The following is a 20555-nucleotide window of genomic DNA, read 5'->3' on the forward strand; positions in this document are numbered from 1 at the left end:
TCCGCCACCTCTCCCACCCCCGTGACCCCTGCGACCTCCGCCACCTCCGTGGCACCCGCTGGACCACGCCCCCTGACTGCCAGCGCCAGGGGGCGAAGCCGCAGAGTGGGCAGGGCTGCAGCCCACCCCGCACCGGCAGAGGCCGGCCCACCGCCCACCGCCCACAGCCCGAAGACCCGCCTCCCCGCGCTGATGACACGGTCGCCTGTTTGCCTTCGCCTGCTGCGGGAGGGGACGGCCTCTCACAGGACGCTGACAGGTGGTTCCCACCAGACCTGAGCACAGAGGCCGTTATGGGGCCGGGAACACCCGATGCCGAGGGCGTGGGCACCACCGTGACGACCGCGGGGCGGGGACATGCTGGGCTGTGACGGGGCCGGGCCTGGCTGTCCTATCAGGCCTGGACACTGGGGATGCTGCTGAGCAAAAGGAGTCTGGCCCCACCCACTGAGAGACCCCGGGGGAGGGGGCCGTCGTCCAGCCCGAGGAAGAGGCCGGCGGCAGTGACTTTCAGGCCGACCACATCAGCGTCGGCTCCGCTGGGCAGGGACGTGAGTGTCCACTGTGGCCCAGGTGAGAAGCGGCTTGGGCCTGTGACAGAGCCACACCGCACCCCGCCTCCCCGGTCCACGGGCTGCCACCCGTGACTCCGGACGCTGCTCAGCCTCTGGGGCTCAGGTCAACGAGAACAGGGAGGCCGTGGCCTTGCGGGGTTGATATGGGAAAAAGCAGTCGCAGGGGCCCGGGGTCCAGGATGAAGCCTGGCACGGGAGACGTTCCCTAACCCCTGGTTACTAAACCCGCCGTGTGGTCGCTGCTCGGAGGGGCCGAGCTCTGAGCAGGAACATCCCGGCACAGAGGCCACGCGCTCGGCTAAGGACACGTCCCGCAGAGACCGAGACGCACCCGCACGGCGCTGCCGCAACGGACGTTTGCGACTTAAAGTTCACGTTACGCACCCCCCAGAAGGGGCAGGGCAGCCAAACCGCGGCTGTTCGGGGCCACACCGTGTCCCCTAAAACTCCTCTGACTCCTAGGACTCGGACGAGCCGGTATTTGGAGACAGACGGGGCCTCCATCCCATCTGACCCGTGTCCTCATGAGAGGAGGAAATGCGGACACACAGAGAGATGCCGGGGACGCACGGAGGGTGGCCGCGCGCAGGCCAAGGACAGAGGCCTCGGAGGAGACCAGCCCTGCCGCTGGCATCGTGACCTTGGCCTTCCGGCCTCCACAATGGGAGCGAATACACTTCTGGTGTGTGAGCCCTGCCGTCTGCGGGGTTCTGGGGCAGCCCCAGCGGACTAACACGATGACCTATGGAGGGGCCCAAGGTCAAAGGGTGGCACAGCTGAAGTGTCGGCAGCAGAGGTCAGAGGTCGACGGCACTCCGTCCTCCACGTGGCCTGTGTGTCACCCGAGGCTTCCCCATGGGCCCGTGGGTCAGGCGGGGCCCGCCGACCCCCGTGAGAGGGCTTCTGTCGCGACGCGGCCGAGAGCATGTGTTGAGGGGAGAGGCCGGGGTCAGGCTGGAAGGTGGTTGGCACTGGCTCTCCAGACGGCACCGAACAGGGTGCTCGCGAAGGTCTGTCCCTGCCCGAAATACTCCTCAATCCGGGAGCTCCCCCAATGAGGGCCCTGCCTGCTCAGTCTGCGAAGCTGGGGTATCCACGGGGGGCTCCCCGACTCCCACCCACCGCAGTCACCATGCAGGAGGGCCCCCGGGGGGCGTGGGCCTGCAGGAGCCGCCACGGATGTGGTCCAGGTTCTCGCCTCCGCCACCCAGGTGGGCGACGACGCTCGCTTTCGCCCCGATGTCCCCTGGCAGGACGCCTGCCCCCTGACTGGGATCGGAGCCCCGGCCCAGCGGCGAGGGGCCGGACCCCAGCCCTGGACCCCCGAGCGCCCTCTGCACGTCCCGCATCCTGCCACGAGCTGCCAGGGGACGGCGTCTCCTGCCCCGGCGTCCCTCCCTGGGCCGAGGCCATGCCTCACACGCGACCTGGCCCGCACGCCTGTCCCACTGACTTGCCTCCCACGCTCCCCACAGAGACACCAGTGGCGAGGGGCTTAAGCGTGGGCGGCTCCCATTTTAACAGAGGTTTGTGGGAAAACCACGCGAGCTGGAATAATGCATCTCTAACGGTGAAACCTCGGCTGCATAACGAGCGTGAGGCGGATGGGGAGGCCTGGGAGGAAGGGGGTGACCCCGCATGGCGCAGCCCAACCGCACGGCGGGCCCCCGCCCCTTGCGTGGTGAGCGGAGGCGAGGGGCACTCTGGACAGTTACCGCGGGTCACCCCTCCGGCAGAGGCCAGAGGGCAGTGGCTGTGTGTGGCCGTGGGGACAGCTCTGCCCCACGCTGTGCTGGGACATGCTGAGCGCCTGCTGAGCCCACGTCCCCAGGCAGAGCCCGGCGCCCGCTTACCGATCAGGGGCACCGAGTCGGATGTCGCAGGCATGATCTCGGCCACCAGCAGCATGAAGACGGTGAGGGACAGCAGGACCGTTATCCCTGAAACGGCGTCACAGGGCGCCTGAGACAGCGCCCGAGTTCCGCCCACCGGGGCCCAGCCCGGGGCCCCAGAGCGAGGGGCGGGCGGGGGGCGGGCGGCGGTGTCCCAGACGCTCCCGACGCCGAGTGCGTGGCCGGCTTCCTGGGGACAGCCACGCCGTTTGCCAGCGTGGCACAGCTGTCCCTGGTGGGGACGGCCGTAGGCGCCAGACGTGAGAGGATCAACCCCAGACGCGTCGCCGAACGCTGCTCAAGCATCTCTCACGCCACGGGCACGGGAACGGGGCTCCCGGCTTGGCCCTGCCCCTCGCTAGCTGTGTGACCTTGGGCACGTCGCTTAGCGTGCCCGGGCCCCGCAGGCAGAGGGTGCGCGCTTGCCGGGGGTTTCCGCGTGTGCTAAACGTGCTTTTTGTGGCTGAGATGGTGAGACACGCATCCGCCCTTCTAAATCTTAAGTCGTCTTGTCTTCCTATCGGGTGATCTGAAGAAATTACACCATGTAGGGCGATTGACAAAGGCCACTATGAGGGATTTAACTGACTAACTTTTTCCTGTCCACAAGGAGAGCTGGCTGATCGTCACCACGGAGCAGAGCAGGGATGGACAGGCAGGGAGGAAGCGCGGGCCCGTCGGGGACATTCCCACCCCCCACGGGGTCAGAGGACGCTCTGATGTCCCAGGGCACGGCCACCCAGCACAGAGCCTGAGTCAGGTGTCCCCGACACCACGCAGCATGTGAGGTGACACTCAGGCCCTGTGACATCTCCGCACCCAGAGCCCGGCTGCCCACGGGGACCCCCTACAGAGCTGGGTGTCCCCCGTCCCAGCTCGGCCGCCCCCCGGGGGATCCGGGCACTCACCGAGGGAGATCTTCTCCCCGGAGTCCGCAGGCAGCAGGAAGACCAGGAGGGCCAGAGCAGAGATGAGCACACAGGGCACGAGCAGGTTGAGGCCATAGTACAGCGTCCTGCGGCGAATGGTCACCGTGAAGGTGACGTCCGGGTATGGCTCTTGGCAGCACTCGTAGAAATTCTCGCTCCGCTTGCCGGGGACCCCTCCACGGGGAGGAGGAGAAAAGAGACCATGGTTTGAATGAAATCACCCCGTTCGTGTGTGGGAAGGAGCATCACACACGGCATCACACACGCACACACACACGCACGCGCACACACAGCCACGGGGTCCGGTCAGTGCTGGAGACGGACGTCATCGGAGCTCGAATAACCCTTTCTCACTGGTCACAGTCTCCTAGGGGTGTCTCCGTGGTGCCGGCACCGTTATAAACGCCACTATTGTTTTTCTACTTAAACGTCACATCGAACATAGGCGCCCACACCCGCGACTTGCTGTCCAGCGGGATTTCGGGATTCGGATTTTAGGAGCAGATCTGAGGGACGGGAGGGCGCCTGTATCAGCACTGACTCGTTCACCTGTCCCCTCGCCAGGCCCCGTGTGAGACGTGGATTGTCTCGGCGCTTTGAGTCCCATCCTACAGCTCAGTAAGTCACGGGGGACACCGCAGAGCGCCACACAGCCACGCGGCACCAAGCGGAGCGGGCGGTCCCCGGCTTCGGAGGCACGGAGCGGGCCCCATGGGCTGCTTGTCGCATGCTCGCTGGGCTTACCCATGAGGTCCCACTCGCCGTTGGTGATGTAGCCGCTGGTGTCCGCCTCCTGCATCTGCAGGTCCAGGGACCACCCTCCGTACGACCAGGACCCGAACTTGAGCTTGCAATGCTGCACGTCGAAGGGGAACCAGCGGACGTCGATGGAGCAGGAGCTCTTGAAAATGCCTGGCAGGGGGACCGTGAGAAGGGAACAGAATCGCTCTCCCAGGTGGGAGACACCGAGCGTGGTGGCCTCGTCCCCCCGCCAGGGACACGAGCCGGCATGGCCGCTGGAAGCGCCCCGTGACCCGGCCGGTCCACCTCAGGGTATTCGCCCGAAGGAAACAGAATCGCTCTCTTGAAGGACACCTGCCCCCTCCGCCCACGCCCCGTGTCACCGCCGCATCAGCCGCGATGACCGAGATGTGGCGACGATTCAAGTGATGCTGAGGGACACGTGGCTGAAAACGCACGCTCGCACGCGCAGGCACAAGCGTCCACACGCGTGACATGCCCCGCCTACGTGTAATGGCATTCGGCCTCAACAAGGACGAAATTCTGTCACCCGCTACGAAACAGATGGACCTCGAGGGCATCGCACTACGCGGAAGCAGCCAGACAGGGAGAGACAAACACGAGATGGTGTCACTTCTACGTGGAATTTGAAAAAAAGGAAGTTGAACTTATAGAGACACGGAGCCGAATGGTGGTTGCTGGGGGCTGGGGAAAAGGGACAGATTTTCAGGGACGAGATGGATGGGTTTCGAGAGCCCGATGTCCACCACGGTGACTGTCGTTAACCATCTTGTAGACCCGAAATCTGCTAAGCGAGCAGATCTCAGACATTTTCACCATAATAGAGTAAATTAAAGTGAAATAAAATAAAGTAAAATAAAACGAAATAAAGTCAAAGTCGAACGAAATAAAGGTCAGCCTCATATCTGCGCACCTTCTAACTCTTAGCAAAGCAGGCTGCACCTGCCGGCCGATCACAGAGAGCAGCTCGAGACTGAAATGAGCAGATCGCCTTCGCCACTAAACGCTCTAGAAATGTCACGATTTCGTTTGTCATCGATACCACAACACGTCTGGAGCGAACAGCTTGCTGGCCTGGTAAAGGGCTGGCAAGTTGAACGTGGTACCCCGTGCACACGCCTTCCAGCCCCCTTGTCCCTTCACGGAGGGTGATGTGGGCACACGGTGACCATGGGCTCCAGCCCGTCCTGCCCATCCAGACTGCGGCTAGGTCTGCACAGGACGAGCTGGGTCTTTTTTGGAAAAAAAAAAAAATCTCCAGGAAAAAGCTCAGCGGAGGCTTCACTGTCTTAAAATTCAAGATGCTCTACCGAAGATTTTTCTGAGGGATTTCTGGGTAAATCATTATGAGTTCGGTGAACTTGGCCTTCCTGTGCGTGCACATCGCCAAATTCTAAATAATAAAAGTAAAGGATGTAAAAAGTCCCAGAGATGCTGTCTACGGCCACGCCATCCTGAACGTGCCCGATCCCGTCTGATCTCAGAAGCTCAGCAGGGTCGGGCCTGGTTAGTACTTGGACAGGAGACCACCTAGGAAGACTGGGTGCCATAGGCGTAAAAAATAAGGGATTGTAAGCCGACAAGGTCTTTGCCATCTGTGAGGTCAACCTCACCTAAAAAAAAAAAAAAGAAAAATCCTTTTGGGGCCCCGTGTGGGTGGGACTGGAAGCCGAGAGGATGTGAAGAGGTGGAGGCAATGGTCCAGGGGTAAGAGGATGAGGTCTGAGCTCGGGCCACGGGGACAGGTTTAAAAGTTCCGGAGACGTAGGATGCGTATTTTCCTCCGGTTAAAAATTGAGCAAAATACTTGGGAATCTAGAACTATATGTGGAGGGTGATTTTAACGAGTCTGAATTCTAGACTAAGAACAGAACAAGGCTGTTTTATTATGAAAAACACTGCGAAGAGTCCTCGAAAAATTAAGAGCAGAATTACCACATGACCCAGCAAATCCCTCTTCTGGACATTTACCAAAACAATCGAAAACATTTATCCTTAACATTTACATGCACCGTGATGTTCACAGCAGCACCGTTCACGGCGGCCAAGTCACGGAAGCAACCGAAGTGCCCTACGATGCACGGCGGATAAAGACGTGGTCCGTACGTACGACGGGACACGACTCAGCCACGGAAAAGGCGAGACACTGCCGTCTGTGACGACACGGCTGGATCGTGACATTATCGTGCTCGGCGGAATAAGTCAGCCGGAAAAAGAGGAACCTGTGATTTCACTCCTATGTGGGACGTAAAACTGGAAGCAGCAAACAAGACAGACGAGACTCGTGGGCACAAGCAAGAGTCGGGGTTAACTGGCTGGAGCAGAGAAGACAGTACATGGGTAGTAGCGAGTTCCCACCGCCAGGGGAGCCTCCCCAGGTCCCCAGGTCACACACACGAGTCCTGCCCGGAGCCTGGGAGGCAGCGGAGGGCACAGACAGCAAGGGGTCCTGGTGCTCAGCGGGACAGGGCCGGCGAGCTGCTCGTTTGTGCTACCAAATTCGACAAAGGATGAAGGACGGAAGGGGCCAGCATGCAGACAGGGACCCCGTCCCTCAGCCAGGCTGGGGGCGAGCAGTGAGCTCTGTCCCCCCAGGGCTGCATCCAGGCCGTGGTGGGCTGGGGCTCATTAGTCACGGCCCTCTCCTTCGCGGCTCGGGCCCCCGAGCCCACAGGGCTCCCAGGGCCTCCAGACTGAGTTCTTCCATCTTTATGAAGTGACCCAAGAGAGACAGGAGACCCGTGATGGCCTGGGCTGGTGGTGACGGGCGGGCTGACTGCAAACGGGCAAAAGGGATGTTCTGGGGGTGATGGCGAATGTTCTCAGGCTAGGTCGCGGCCATGGCTGACAGCTCTGTGGACTCGCTAAAGGCCACTGACTCGTGCGCTTCAAACGGGTGAACTGTATGATACGTAAATTTATCACCATCGATAACACTGTTCAAAACAAAAACACTAAATGACAAAGAAACCCAAGTCTCTACTCCACGGCCAAGTTTCTGTCTTGAAGCTTGTGCCCGCGCTCAGCAGCATCCAGGCCAGTCTACGCTTCCCTAGGGCACGGCCGCCCCAAGCCCCACGACCCCACAAGCTCCTGCCCTCGCAGGGGGACACCACAGTCACAGCACAGTGTCCCGTCCTGACCAGGCTCCCGGGGCGCAGGCACAGCCCGAGGGGGCTGCATGCAGGGGCCTGGGGGCCAGGAGCGTAGCTCCCGGAGCTGAAAACAGCCTCAGCCTTCACGGCGGCTGATGACGGCTGGAGGCCATTTGCTGGACCGGCCCTCCCCACTGAGGCGTCCCACGCCCGTCCCCAAGGGGCCATTAGGAGGAAGGGGGCTTGGCCTCCAGGATGCGGGTGGGGCTGGAACCTCACGAGAGGCACGTGCCTCAGACAGAAAGCCTGAAACTCTGTGGGCCTCCGACCAGTGCAGACGTCACCAGGGCCTGCTGTTCACTGGTCACTCACGCACTCATCTGTCCACTGTCGACCCCTGGGCCAGGCGCCTGCTTGATGATGAGGGTCCAAGGTGAGTGATGACTCTGCTCCTGGATGATGATCGTCTGCTGACAGCGGTGCGGGTAAACACCCGCCCAGCAGGCAGAGCCCGTGCGCGTGCTGTGTGCGTCTCCCCGAGCAAGGGTGTGAACGTGCGTGTGTGCGTGCATGCGAGTGTGAGTGTGTGTGTGAGTGTGTGTGAGTGTGCATCTGCATGTGAGTGTGAGTGTGAATGTGCCTGTGAGTGTGTGTGCACATGACTGTGCGTGTGACCAAAGGGCCCGGGGAGGGGGGCGGCCTGCAGCTCGTGAGGCGCCAGCCGTGAACTGACCTTGAAGACCACGGGGCCGAGGGTCGGCAAAGACGGCCTGAGCCACCTTCCCACGAAACACAGGAGACGCCTCGGCGCCCTCCCCAGGTGAGCAGCCCCAGAGGACAGAGCGGGCGGGGCGGGTGTGGACGGGCCGAGGTGCCCCGAGGGTGCCCAGCACCTCCGGGCCTCCCTGGGACCCACGCCCGACTGTCGGGGGCGGGCGGAGGGGGCGGCCCTTACCTGGGGGGAGGTACTGGCAATGCCCGGAGGAGTTCACCAGCACGTTCGTGTGGAAGGTGGCGTCGAATCTCTCGTCGGCACTGCAAACAGGAGACGGGTTTCGTGAGCCCGTGGCCGCCCTGGTGGCCTTGGGGCTGTCACCGCCGCGGTCCAGCAGCTCCATGAGGTGCTGCGTGTCCTCCTGCCCCCCGGGCACCCAACTACGAGCCTGTTTTGCAGCTGACTTGGGAGACCCAGCACCCCCCACACTCAAGGCACAGGCTGGAAGGGACCAGTGTCCACCGCCACTTTGCACAAACCATCGTTTTATTAAAAAAAAATGTCCTTAGCAAAAATGGAGCCTGAAGGCAGTCTGGGCGGCGTCTGCAGAGGGGCCCGTCTGAAGGAGGCGGGGGGCGGGTGGGAAACGGACGCACCAGCAGCCCCGTGACACGGGGACTCGGCCCCGCTGCGCCCCCAGCCCGCGGCCAGCTTGCACGGGGGCCCCGTTCTCGGGGCTGCGGGCAGCAGCCCGGCTCCGGCGGTCGGTGGCTCTGTGAGCAGCGATGACCGGGGTGACGGCAGAATCGTGGTCACAGTGCTCAGCAGCCGGGAGTCACCAACCCGAGTAAGTCGGGGAGAGACGCGGGACGGGCTGACCGGAGACCCAGCGGTCAGCGCCGACGGCCTCGTTGTCTGCGTCTCGTTTTCTGTATTCTGACGCTTCGTCCCCTGGGACCTTGCTGACCCTGGCAGAACTGCCCCCTTCCTCCCCGACCAGGCTCAGCCGGTGCCTGGAGATGGCCAGCGACGTGCCCACGAGTGCGCCTCTCAAACTCGGGCCGAGCGATCCCAGCCCACACCCCGCCGGGCCCCCTGATGGGGCCCCTACTCTCCAGGCCATTGGCCACCTGCCCCGACCACCACCACCCGGAGCCACGGGCCAGCCGGAGACAGTCCTTAGGCCCCTCCGCTGAAACTTCCAATGAGCCGATCCCGAGCCTCCTGACCCTGCTCTGTCCATCCCTGTCCCCGGAAACCACGACGCTGGCCCGCGCCCACGTCCCCTTATCCCCACCCTGGCCCCCTGCTCTGCCCGCCACCTCCCCATGGGGCTCAGCATGGAGCTGACGCCTCCTGTTTCCAGGCAGCCACGAGTGGACTGTCCTTCATGACAGTCACCTCCGTGCCTCGTGCCTCACCATAGTGAACGCAAATCCGGGGCCCCCTTAAAACAGTCTTCCCCGTTAACTAAAGAAACAAACTCCGCAGAACTCGGAGTCAACCACTCCAGGCTCCGGTGCCAGGGAGTCGAGCTCCCCTCATTGAGCACCGAGGGGGCCTCCGGGAAGGTCTCCCCACGTCCCCAGAGCCCGAAGCAGCCTTTTCTATTCCCGAGGGGCTTAAGACGGAAAAGCCAGATGCGGGACAGTTGAGAGCAGCCTTCGGCCCAGGAGCCACCGTCAGGGACGGACGCAGAGACGTCCAAGAAGGCTCAGTCCGGGAGAGGGACGAAGAATTACTTCTCAGACGAGTAACAGCCTCGCACACACCCAAGAGGACCACGCGTGGAGAAAACAGAAGGCCAGATGGAAGTTACAGCAGGATTTCTCAAATCGATGTTTCCTCGAGCGCGGGAGGCCTCGGACGCGGGCCAGGCCAGGGCAGGGCAGGGCTCATGGGACCTCGGGGATGGGAAGCGCAGACGGTGACCGGGGAGGTCACACGGGGGAGCCCACTAGAGCCGAGGGGACCGTGCGAGCCGGCGAGAAGGCCAGGAACACATTCGCGGGCACGTGAGGGCCTCAGAGAGCTCGGTGTCACGGTCACGGACGTGCGTCGGCCCCGGGACAGCGAGGGGGAAAGTCAGGAAGAAGCAATGAATGTTGGGACTAAACCCGAGGACTGAGAAAAGGGATTTTCTGTGCGTTTTTTTTTTTTTTTTTAATAATGAACATTTTTTCATTTCATTCTTTTTTTAAATTTTTGCTTTTGTCGCCGTTGGCATACGAAGCTGCTTTAGCTGCAGGTGGACGGCACGGCGCTTAGACATCTACAGAACTCACGACGGGATCACCCCGATCCGCCCCGTCCCCACCTGGCACCACACACAGTCACCGCACCGCCATCGGCTGTATTTCTCATGCTGGACCTGACATCCCGTGACTGTTTCCCCGACTGGCGATGCACACACCCCAATCCTTCCCCGAGAAAAGGGACTGTCGTGGTGAGCTGCGCAGAGGGCCTGGAAAGCGGGGGGACAGCGGGGTGTCTGCAGGACACAGCGTGGCTTCACGGAAGACACGACAAGCCCAGCCGGAGGGCGTGATGGATTTCATGACGGACGCACTGATTTAAAAACCTCGTAATAAGGAAAAAAAAAAGTCAGAGTTTGACTATGAAACAAAAACGGGACGAGGCTTCGAGGGAGGAAGAAGGGAGAGAGACTAAAGCCATCACTGAGTCATGGTCCTCCGAGATGGGGAAGGACACGGTCACCCTTCCGGACGCACAGGGGAGGAGGCGGTGGCGGGCTCGGGACGTGCGTGAGCCTCCTTCGCGGGAGGGCGGCCTGCGCCCCGCCGACTCAGCACGTCCCACGAGAAACGGCCCCCGGGGACCGAGCACCTGGAAAGGGCCGTGACGAGCCTCCTGTGGGCCGCACGGCGGTTCCGAAGCCGGGTTCTGCTGCGGAGGCGCAAGCGTCTGATTTCAGTCCTGTCCCTCCCACGTATTTTCAAAACTCTAACCAAAGTCCAAACACGCTCGAATGACCGTCGACGACTTTGCCCCTCCTTAGAGACTATCAACGTCTCAATTCGTGTGGCCCGATAAAGTCCTTTCTTCAGTGAGAATTCAACGGAAATGTCCCTTGCCAGGACCGTGCGTGGATGCGCACGTCTTATACACGAGTCGCCCAGGGAGGCTGGAGCTCTACACTGTTCTTTAAAGAAATCTGTATCTGAGCCCGGTTTTCGGGCACAGAACCGGCACCTGGTTGTCCCTTGTCCCTGCCCCTGTACCAGCGAGAACAGAATGTGTGATGCCATTCTTGGCACAGGGTTTGCTTATTTTAAGCCTGGGGTTCTTCTCGTCCGATTTTTGTATTTATAAGAAAGACTGTGAGCATCTGTTAGATCTGTGATTCAATTCTGGGGGATGGTGGGGGTGGGGAAGAGTTCTCCAAGCTCTTCCTCCGAGTAACTGGGTCAATTTAATTGGGGAGACTCTGGAGATTGCAAGACAAATGGGTAAAAACAAGGTAAAAACCTGTTGCCGTGAGCAACGGCTTCCCTGCGTGACTCGGGGATTTCTGAATCTGGGGCAGCCAAAACGGAAAAGCGAGGGATGTGTAACAATAACGCCGTCACCCATCACCCAAATCCGAATCTTAACATACATCACGGCAGTTTGGGGGGTTCTTTCCCATGAGGAGATCGATCTTCTCCATAAATGACAGACACGTAAACATGTACAATAAACGTGTGCTAAGGCCGCTTTATCCGTTTCGAACGTGAGGAGCCAAGGTCTGTTCGAAAAAGGGTCCCGATGTTAAACATCTGAGTCTGAAGACAGCGTGCCGGGGCAGCGGAGAAGTCCTGGGGACACGGGCCCCTTCGGCCCTTCCCTCTCCAGCCGCCTCAGCCCTCGTCTGGCCAGCTATGCACACAGGAGCTGCTGGCGTGAGCGAGATCGGGGCCAGCCCCACCCCTGATGGGGTGACAAGGACCATGGGGCCACTGAAAAGTGACCGTGGAGTGGAGGGGTATTGAACCCCAATCTTCAGAGTGCAGGCCCTATATGCCCTTAGTGGGGTGGTCAGGAGGTGAGGGCATCTGGTCAGGCTCCAGAACCCCCGCGGGGGGTAGCAGGTGGGCGGGGCCCCAGCAGGGGGCGTGGCCTGATCGCACACCTGCCCCTACACCGAAGCGAGGAAGGCTCCGAGAAGCTGGGGTTTGGCTGGACCGCGGGGTCGGTGAGATGCCCCAAGTCGTGAGGCTAGAACAGGGGCCCGGGAGGAAGTGGTGGCCTTGCCACAAGGACCCAGTCCTTATGGGGAACCAACTGTGATTTCAGACATCAATGGCACCACAAGCAGGCCGAGGCCACAGGCACAGGTTGACCTGGAGGTCTGGGCTTACACTTCACCCTTTTCTCCATCCCTAGGGGTCCCAGGCAGGGTCTGGTGCCAACCCTGAGCAGGGCTGCTGGCCACGGAAGCAGAGCCCGCTGACCCGTCTCTGCGACCCACCCCCTCTCAGCTCCCCACCGAGCGTGGAGGGGCCCAGCCGTGAAGCAGGAAAAGCAGAAGGCGACCATGTCTTCTGCAGAGACGGAGCCACCAGACTCCAGACTCCAGCCGTCGCTTCTCCGAGAGAGGAGAACAGGGCAGCCAGACATCACGGAAGACCAGAGACGCGAACCCCCCACGGGACACGCGCTCACCAAACGAGACTCCGTGGCCAGCGACACTGGGGGATACTGGCAGAAACCGCCAGGGACACCGCGATGCAGGAGGGAGAATGTCCACGCGGCCTGTGTGCAGCCAGCCCCGTGCCCTCTGCGCCCACATCATCCTCGAAAGGCAGAGAGACGGATGAGCGGAGGGCGTGAAAATGATCTGAACTATTTTCACCAGAAAAAACAACAAAGAATCATTAGGTGTCCTCATCAACGCGTTAGCCGATTCTACACGTGTGTCCCGATAGACCACACGCAGAAAACTCGCACACCGGTATCTGTCAGCCGCAGCTCAAGAAAAGGAATCAAATCAAATACAAATATTGGAAGAACAGAAAGTAAAGAGGACGAGAGAGGTTGCCCATCTCTCTGAGAGGACAGTGGATCTAAGGTGCTATTTATTTCAAATCTCTTAAGAAAAAAAAAAAGCTGTCCATTACGCATTAAGATGCTGCTGGCGTAGACTGAGCCTGGATTTCAGAGGGAAAACAGTCTGTTTAGAAGAGATGAATCTTGTTTTAGAAAAAGAAGTCAGTCCTCCCTCTAGATACTTTTACTTAGTTCTGCATTTTATTCCGAAACGTTAAGGGGACACAGCCAGCAATGTGGCCTGTCAGCCCGTGACCGGAACGTCTTCCACGGAACTGAAATGCCATCATCTCGTCTACCTGTCAGAGGTCCGAGGAGACAGCCGGCATCCGCGGGATCCTTCCAGAAGGGCCCATCCGAGATCCCTCTTTTATCCAGCAACCGAAATGGCATTCGACACGGGCGTTATTGTGACCGCAGGGCGTCACGTTGGATGGATGATAACGACGTTCCAAGTGACAGCGTTACGCAGCAAGCGTGGAACGTTGCTGGGCCCCTGCTTCATTCCTTGAGTTTTAGGACCGTCCCGGGACCGGCACAACGTGATCGGAGTCACTACGCCACAACAGAAATGTTGGCGTCTGGCTGGGCAAGTCCCCAGCTCTGTCCTTCTAAGAATTGTCTCAGCTACCCTGACCCTTGGTTCGTGGTCGTAAATTTTAGGGTACACTTATCCAGTCCCACAAACACCCTGTGGAGACTTTAATTGGAATCACATAAAACATACAGACGAGTTTGGGAAAACCAGACATCTTTACAATATGACATTTTTTTCTAGAGATAGGATATAACTCATCATTTATTTAGGCCTTTCTTTTATTTATTGATACTTTTCAACGCCTGCAGATGCTGAAGATAAAATTTGTTCACTTGCATTTTCTAATTCCCTGTCACAAGCACAGGGAAATACTTTTGATATTAAAATACTTCTGCATGTTTTGTCTACTGTGTCTCTATGCGTTTTCTGTTTGAAAAAAAAATATATAATCTATGAATGATAGTAATTTACTCCTTTCCAATCCTTAAATACTTTATTCTTTGGCTTTTCTTAGTGTTTCAATTCATACCATTGTTAAGATTTTTTTTTTAAGTAACAACGACGTGCGTCTTTATTTTGCTCCGCATTTGGGCAAAGACGCTACGTCAGGCTTGACTAGTTTTTCTCCGTTTCACAAATGTGTGTTAAATGCCAACGATTGATTTTTCTCCACCCGATCACATCAAAACTCATTATGTGATTTTCTCCCCTTTATTCCGTTAATACGATGATTGACACGCATGGATGTTTATAAAGTTGAACAAAATTTGTGTTTCCAATAACAAATTACCTCTATTAGCATTTATTTTTAAATTATTGCTAGGTTTAGTGTGCACATATTTTAGTTAAGATTTACACATGTGTGTCCATCGGCGATATGATACGCTAAGTGGAAATTGCCCATAATACCCACCTTTTTGAATTTCTTTCTTAAAACATATCAATCAAGAGAATGAAAATACAAGCCTCGGACTGGGAGAAAATATTTATAAAATATATTTCTGATGAAGACTGTTATCCAAAATATACGAAGAACTCTTAAACTCAAGAATGAGACAACAAAGCAGCCCATTAAAAAGTGGACCAAAGCCCAGCACAGACACCTCCACGAAGCAGATGCGCAGATGCAGATAAGTACGTGAACAGACGCTCCGCATCATATGTCCTCGGACAAAGGCAAACGAGCCAGCCACGAGCGCCCGCCAGCTCTGTCGGAATGGCTGACACAGGGAGCTCGGACACCAGCAGGCACTGGGCAGGGTGCGGGGCCGCGAGGGGCGAGGCAGATGCTCGGAGAGACAGTTTCGTGGTTTCTTACGGGACTAAACACACTCTTAGCACGCACTCCAGCCATCGAACTGCTTGGCATTTACCCAGAGAAGTTGAAGACTTATGTCTACACAACAATCTGCACGTGGACGTTTGCAGCAGCTTATCCAGCGCTTGGAAGAAACCGAGATGTCCATCGATAAGTGAGTGCGTAAATCCAGTGTGGTCCAGACAGACCACTGAATGTCACCCAGCACTAAAGAGAAATAAGCCACGAAGCCACGGAAAGACGTGGAGGAACCTCGAATGCACGTGACTGAATGAGAGAAGCCAGCCTGTGGGATCCCAACCCCACGACATTCTGGAAAAGACAAAGCTACGGAGACAGTAAATAATCGGTGGTCCTCAGGGGCTCAGGGGGTGCAGGGGGGAACAGGCGGGGCACGCGGGATCGTTAGGGCGGTGGGTCCACTCCGTGTGGCACGCTGACGGCGGACGGATGTCACTGCACGTCTGTTCACGCCCAGAGAGTGTGCGACCCAGCAGCGACCCCTCACGTAAACTGCGGACCCCGGGTGACTACGTGGTGACAGTGTGGCCTCATCAGCTGCAGCAGCAGACGTCCCGCTCGGGAGGGGGCTGCTGGTGACGGAGAGGCGGGGCGGGGGCAGGGCAGGGGGCCCACGAGGAACCTCTGTGCTCCCCTCAGTCACCCCGTGAGCCTACGACTGCTCTCTAGAAATAAAGTCTCTAGAACATATTTATGTATTTATATATGCAACGTGTTTTTTATCTGTTTTTTTCTATTTTGTCTAGAATCGATTTATATTTTTCTAAAAAAAATAAATTCTAGATACATTTCCAAATTTATTGGCATAAAGTTTTCCCTAATAGTTTCACTATTTTAAAAAATGCCCATCTCTGGTTATAAACCCTTTCATACCTAACAAACATTTGTCTGTGTCTTCTTTATTTTCCTGAAAATTATTCCCTGAGGTGTGTTCATTTTATGAGTCATTTTAAAACCCAACTTATCCTTTTTTGATTTCTATTTTATTTTTATTACGTGAATTTCTTATCAGTATTAATTCTTCCTTCTATTTTCTTTGGTTTTGATGTTATTTTTGCTAACTTCTTGAGTTTGGTAATTAACTCACAAATTTTCTTTTTAAATTTTTTTTCTAACGTAACAATTGAAGGCTAGGTATTTCTACACACACACACACACACACATACTCACACACACGATTTTTAAATTCACATTTGGATATTTAGTTCTCCAGATATTTATTTTTTAGTAGAACAAGAATAAATCTATTTTTACATTTGTGTCTACCTGTATCTATAACTCCCAATATCCATATTTAAACTTCTATAGCCTTATACTTTTCTCATCTCCAGCTATCAATTACTGAAAGAAATACGTTAAAGTCTTCCGCCATAATTAAGGATTTATCCCGGATTCACGTAATTCTGCCCCTTTCCTTCCTTATCTCAAAGCTATTTTATTAAACGCACACAGGTGAGGTTTGTTACATAGTCTCAGAAAACAATCTTTATCGTTACAGCTTTAACTTTATATCTTTTTCTCAGTGTGGGTCGTGCAGCTTTTCGTTGCTCTAAACGCCCGTTCTTATTCCGTCGTGGACTCTGTTCCTCCCACGTTTACCTTCCGTGTCACGGTGCTTGTTGTTGTTTGTTTGTTTGCTTGTTTGTTTCTGTTTTGGTTTTTGCGCATTCGATTGCTCCCTGTTTTGACTGCATCGTTGTCTCTTTTCTTTAGGTTCCTCGCATTTTAACTCACCCCTTCTGGTTAAAACGCTGGTTTATTTTTCCATTTGTCACATGTAGGTTTTACTCAGAGCTGACAGCTCCACACTCTGCCGGCGCAGGTGACTGACGGTTTTAACTCCGAGCACTGCCTTTCACGTTGCTGTGCCTCGCATTTTAATCTCGCTCTGTTTTTAATATCCCTAAATGCATCGTTATGATACGTTCGAACTCGTTTACAGGCACCTGAATTTTCACCAGTCGCTCTGCTGCCCGTGCCTCCTCGTATCTTGTTCCAAACAAAACACATAATCCAGCAGTTTCTTTAAGAAGAGCATTTCCGACCGTTTACCTCTCTCTGCACGGTGACTCGTTCAGTCTTCGTGTTCCTGAAAATGCCTTGATTTTGCTCCTTGTGAAAAAATGATTTAGCTGGGGACAGAATTCGAGGCCGATAATTATTTTCTTTCAGTCCTTAGCAGATATCGCTTTATTTTTTCTGGTTTGTAGGCTCTCCTTAGCCTTGGGCATTCTGCAGCTGTTGGCATGATATGTCTAGGGGCTCATTTTCTTCTTCTATTTCTTCCCTCGGACTTCTTGTATTCTCCTGAATTGGAGGATTTATGGTTTTCATCACTATTACTAAATTCCCAGTCATTCTTTTGGAATGTGGTTTCCGGAGGGGAAAAAAAAAAAAATAGTGTCGTGTTTCAATGGCACATTGCCTCCTGGACACACATGGCTGTGAGTTAGCGGTTCTGGGACTGTTATGGGGGGTCGGGGGGTGCAGGGGTGGACAGGTGCAGCGCGCGGGATCCGAGCGACGCTGCAGCTCTTTGTCGCGATTGATCGGTGCACGAACCGCGTGTCGTCTGCTGTGATGTACTGGCGGCCATTTCATTTCCTGTGCCCCAGAGAGAAATAAGTCTTGTGTCCGATGACAATTTATCTGGACGTTCCTTCGCTCCACGTAAATTCCTCCTGATTTACGTTCCCCTTTGCTCTGGCGCTCACAAATGCCTGGCTCCCTTGGGTCACATGAGTAAAATAAAGTCTTCGAGATATATTCGCGTCTTACGTTTGTACATGAAGCACGATTTCATGTGCCTCCCGAAAATAACTTCACCTGTCATCATTAACACGTCCCCCACATTGTTTCCGGGACGTGCTTCTACGAAAACAGCAAACGTGTGTGGGGACGCAGGTCCGCCTCAGGAGAGGAAGCCACACTCCGTGCCTCTCAAGGTGAAGTACGTGGCCTCTCCCAGGCCTCTCTGCGTGACACTGTGTATCATCATCATCGTCGCTGTCATCATTGTCATCATCATCGTCATAGTCATCGTTGTCATCATCATCATCATTTTGCTTCATTTGGAAAGTAGAAATAATATCATCATCATCATCATCATTTTGCTTTATTTGGAAAGTAGAAATGATATCATCATCATCATCATCATCATTATTATTATTTTGCTTCATTTGGAAAGTAGAAATAATATTAGCACCTTCCTGAAAATGTCGTTCATTTATGTGAAGCATCTGGACCGGGACCACAGAATTCTTAGCTATTCTTGCAGACATCACTATTCTTCTATATTTTCCGTCTATTTATCTGGCAACGATTCACCCAGACAATTGCCTCTGCGGCTTTGACTGTGTCTGATCTGACGCCCGCTGCCTCCGCCGAGGTTTTAATTTCGATGGCTCTATCTCTCTGCTAACGTTACTTGATCTTTTTCTTTTCAAAGCCGCTTTCAAAAGGGTGATTGGCTCCCGTCCCGAGTTTCTCATTCTTCATCGAGTTTCGATGTTTTAAAATTATTTATTAGTTTCTATTATCTCAGGTTTAGATCCCAAACCGCCTTCTGCTGCGTATGCTGATTTTCACTCCAAGGGGGCCGTTTCTTCGCATTTTATAATTTTAATTTTCAGCTCCTCATCCGCAGGCTTTTTGTTTTGTGTCTGTTCATTGTGACTGAGCTTCGTCTTTCTTCCTAGGCTGCTTCCCTCCCGACGGTGTCTGTGACATTTCCTGTCCAAGCTGATGAGGAAGGACGTGGCACAACAGTTCAGGAGACGCAGGGGCACAGGGAGGGGAGGCACAGACCGCAGAGGGGTCGGTGGGAGGAACGAGCAGAGCCCCGTGGTTGTCCTCTCTCTGATTGTCACCCACGCGTCGTCACCTGCACACCTGTCAGGCTGCGGAAAACCCAGGCTCCGTCACTGACCTCCGACCCGCAGAGCCAGGCAGGGCACTTAAGGCGTCCCGAGGCGCAGGCTGGTTTGACCCGTCTGTCTTGTAGCCCAGAAGGCAGCCCCCACCCCTGGGGACGACATCGAGCAAGGAAAATGGTGTCTAAGCGGCTCCAGTCGATCGGTCACCAAGGGAAGGCAGGAAAAGCCGGGCCGGCCGCACATGCGTCCCCACAGCTCCCATGAAGAAGGTGAATGATCACAGGAAGCAGCGGCCGTCGTGTCTCCATGCCGAGAAAACCGTAAAAATAATCGCTTCTGGACCCCAACCCACGACTCCCGACTCCAGGAGCTTGACGCCCCGGCTTAGCTATCTATTGCCTCCGCCTGATGGAAAACGCTTCATCACGGAAGGTGTGTAACCAACTAACGCAGCGATGCGTAGCTAGCTGTAATCTGCCTTTTCTTCCTGCCCGGTGGGTACCTAATTTTGTGACCCGGGACATCTCTCCGAACCCTCCAGGGCTGAGGCCGGGACACAGAGCTGCGCTCCAGCCTCCTGAGTCTGCCTGCGGCCTCGGTGGTGTAGGCAGCCCACATACGCGGCTGTAAAGGAGCCTATGGCACGAAAGAAGAATTTTCCATTCCTAACATATGCACCTGTGATGCCCCTCGTGGCTTTAGATTGATGAAACCGTAGTGGGGGAGGAAAGTAATCAATCCCGGCCTGTGCTCTGCCTTCGACGTCACCGTGTAGGCAAAGTGATCTCTGATCTGGCGCTCAGGGGAACTCGTGAGGAACCCCCCATATAAGTGGGGACCCCGAAGTCCAGGCCCGAGGTTCCCCAGGAACAGCTGACAAGTGACTCAACGAAATTTTAAAGCAGCTTTTCGCTCTAGATCGAAGATACAAAAGAAACGGATTACGTTAATCTGAAAAAATATAAAGCCTAAGTAAACCAGGCCTACGCTTTCAGATAATACCGCCTGCTCTGCCAGGATCAACAAAACTTTAAAACAGAACAAAAACGCTGATGTTCGTCATCATGAAGTCAGCCTGAAGGTTTCCTGCCTCAAATTATACTGAGTATTTCCACCAACACCCTGATGCAGAAAAGCTAATAATGGATCATGAAAGCCAAACTGGATTTAGACTAAGTGGAACGTACCATCGGCAACCTCGTTCTCTTCATGAGAAAACTAAGTTGGTATAAAATGTCCAGAAAGGAATTCCACGAAATTTGATAACAACCAGGAAAGGACGGCCAGGCGGATAGAAAGTTTGGACATTTCTGCTAAACACAGAAGAGAAAAACACGTTCGACCACCAACCCCGTCAGCGAGAGAGGACCCTGGACCTCCAACCGAAACAGTGTCAGACGCCCCCCCAAGAAGGACTGTGTTATTATCAGATAAAGCAGCTTTTAGAGCAAAGAAAGTTACAACGGACAGACGCAGATTTACATATTGATAAATCACACGTCACACCGGGCAAACGAGCCGCAGGATATGGGGACAAAAACAGACCTCGAGTGAAGAAAAACAGACAAATCCACAGTTAGAGTGGAAACGTCAACAACGCGCCTCCCTCCGCGCGATGGAAAACCGCAGGGAGCTGGAACGGAGCACCCCTCGACCAGCCGCCCCCCGAACCCGCCCCCCGCGACCGCGAACCCCCGTGAAGCCCCAGGGACATTCCAAGTTTGTCTTTCATGATCCATAGACCCCTGCACCTGTCTATGCCACTCGGTGATGACCACGTCCTGGG

The 20555-nt window shown here is 55.6% G+C and overlaps 1 protein-coding gene and 1 pseudogene across 1 annotated transcript in view; one reads left to right on the forward strand and one right to left on the reverse strand.

Annotated features, from left to right (window-relative positions):
• Positions 1-20555, reverse strand: part of LOC102889630 (neuronal acetylcholine receptor subunit alpha-7) — a 99486-nt gene that overhangs the window by 25090 nt on the left and 53841 nt on the right. Inside the window, exons 6-9 of the mRNA XM_015585697.1 lie at positions 8209-8288; positions 4141-4308; positions 3376-3570; positions 2429-2515 (exon numbers count right to left, since the gene is read on the reverse strand). Coding sequence (XP_015441183.1) covers positions 2429-2515; positions 3376-3570; positions 4141-4308; positions 8209-8288 — 530 coding nt within the window. The remainder of the gene's footprint in view (positions 1-2428; positions 2516-3375; positions 3571-4140; positions 4309-8208; positions 8289-20555) is intronic.
• Positions 5595-5713, forward strand: LOC112475796 (annotated as a pseudogene).

This window comes from Pteropus alecto, unplaced genomic scaffold, assembly GCF_000325575.1.
Source record: "Pteropus alecto unplaced genomic scaffold, ASM32557v1 scaffold102, whole genome shotgun sequence".
Lineage (NCBI taxonomy): Eukaryota > Metazoa > Chordata > Mammalia > Chiroptera > Pteropodidae > Pteropus > Pteropus alecto.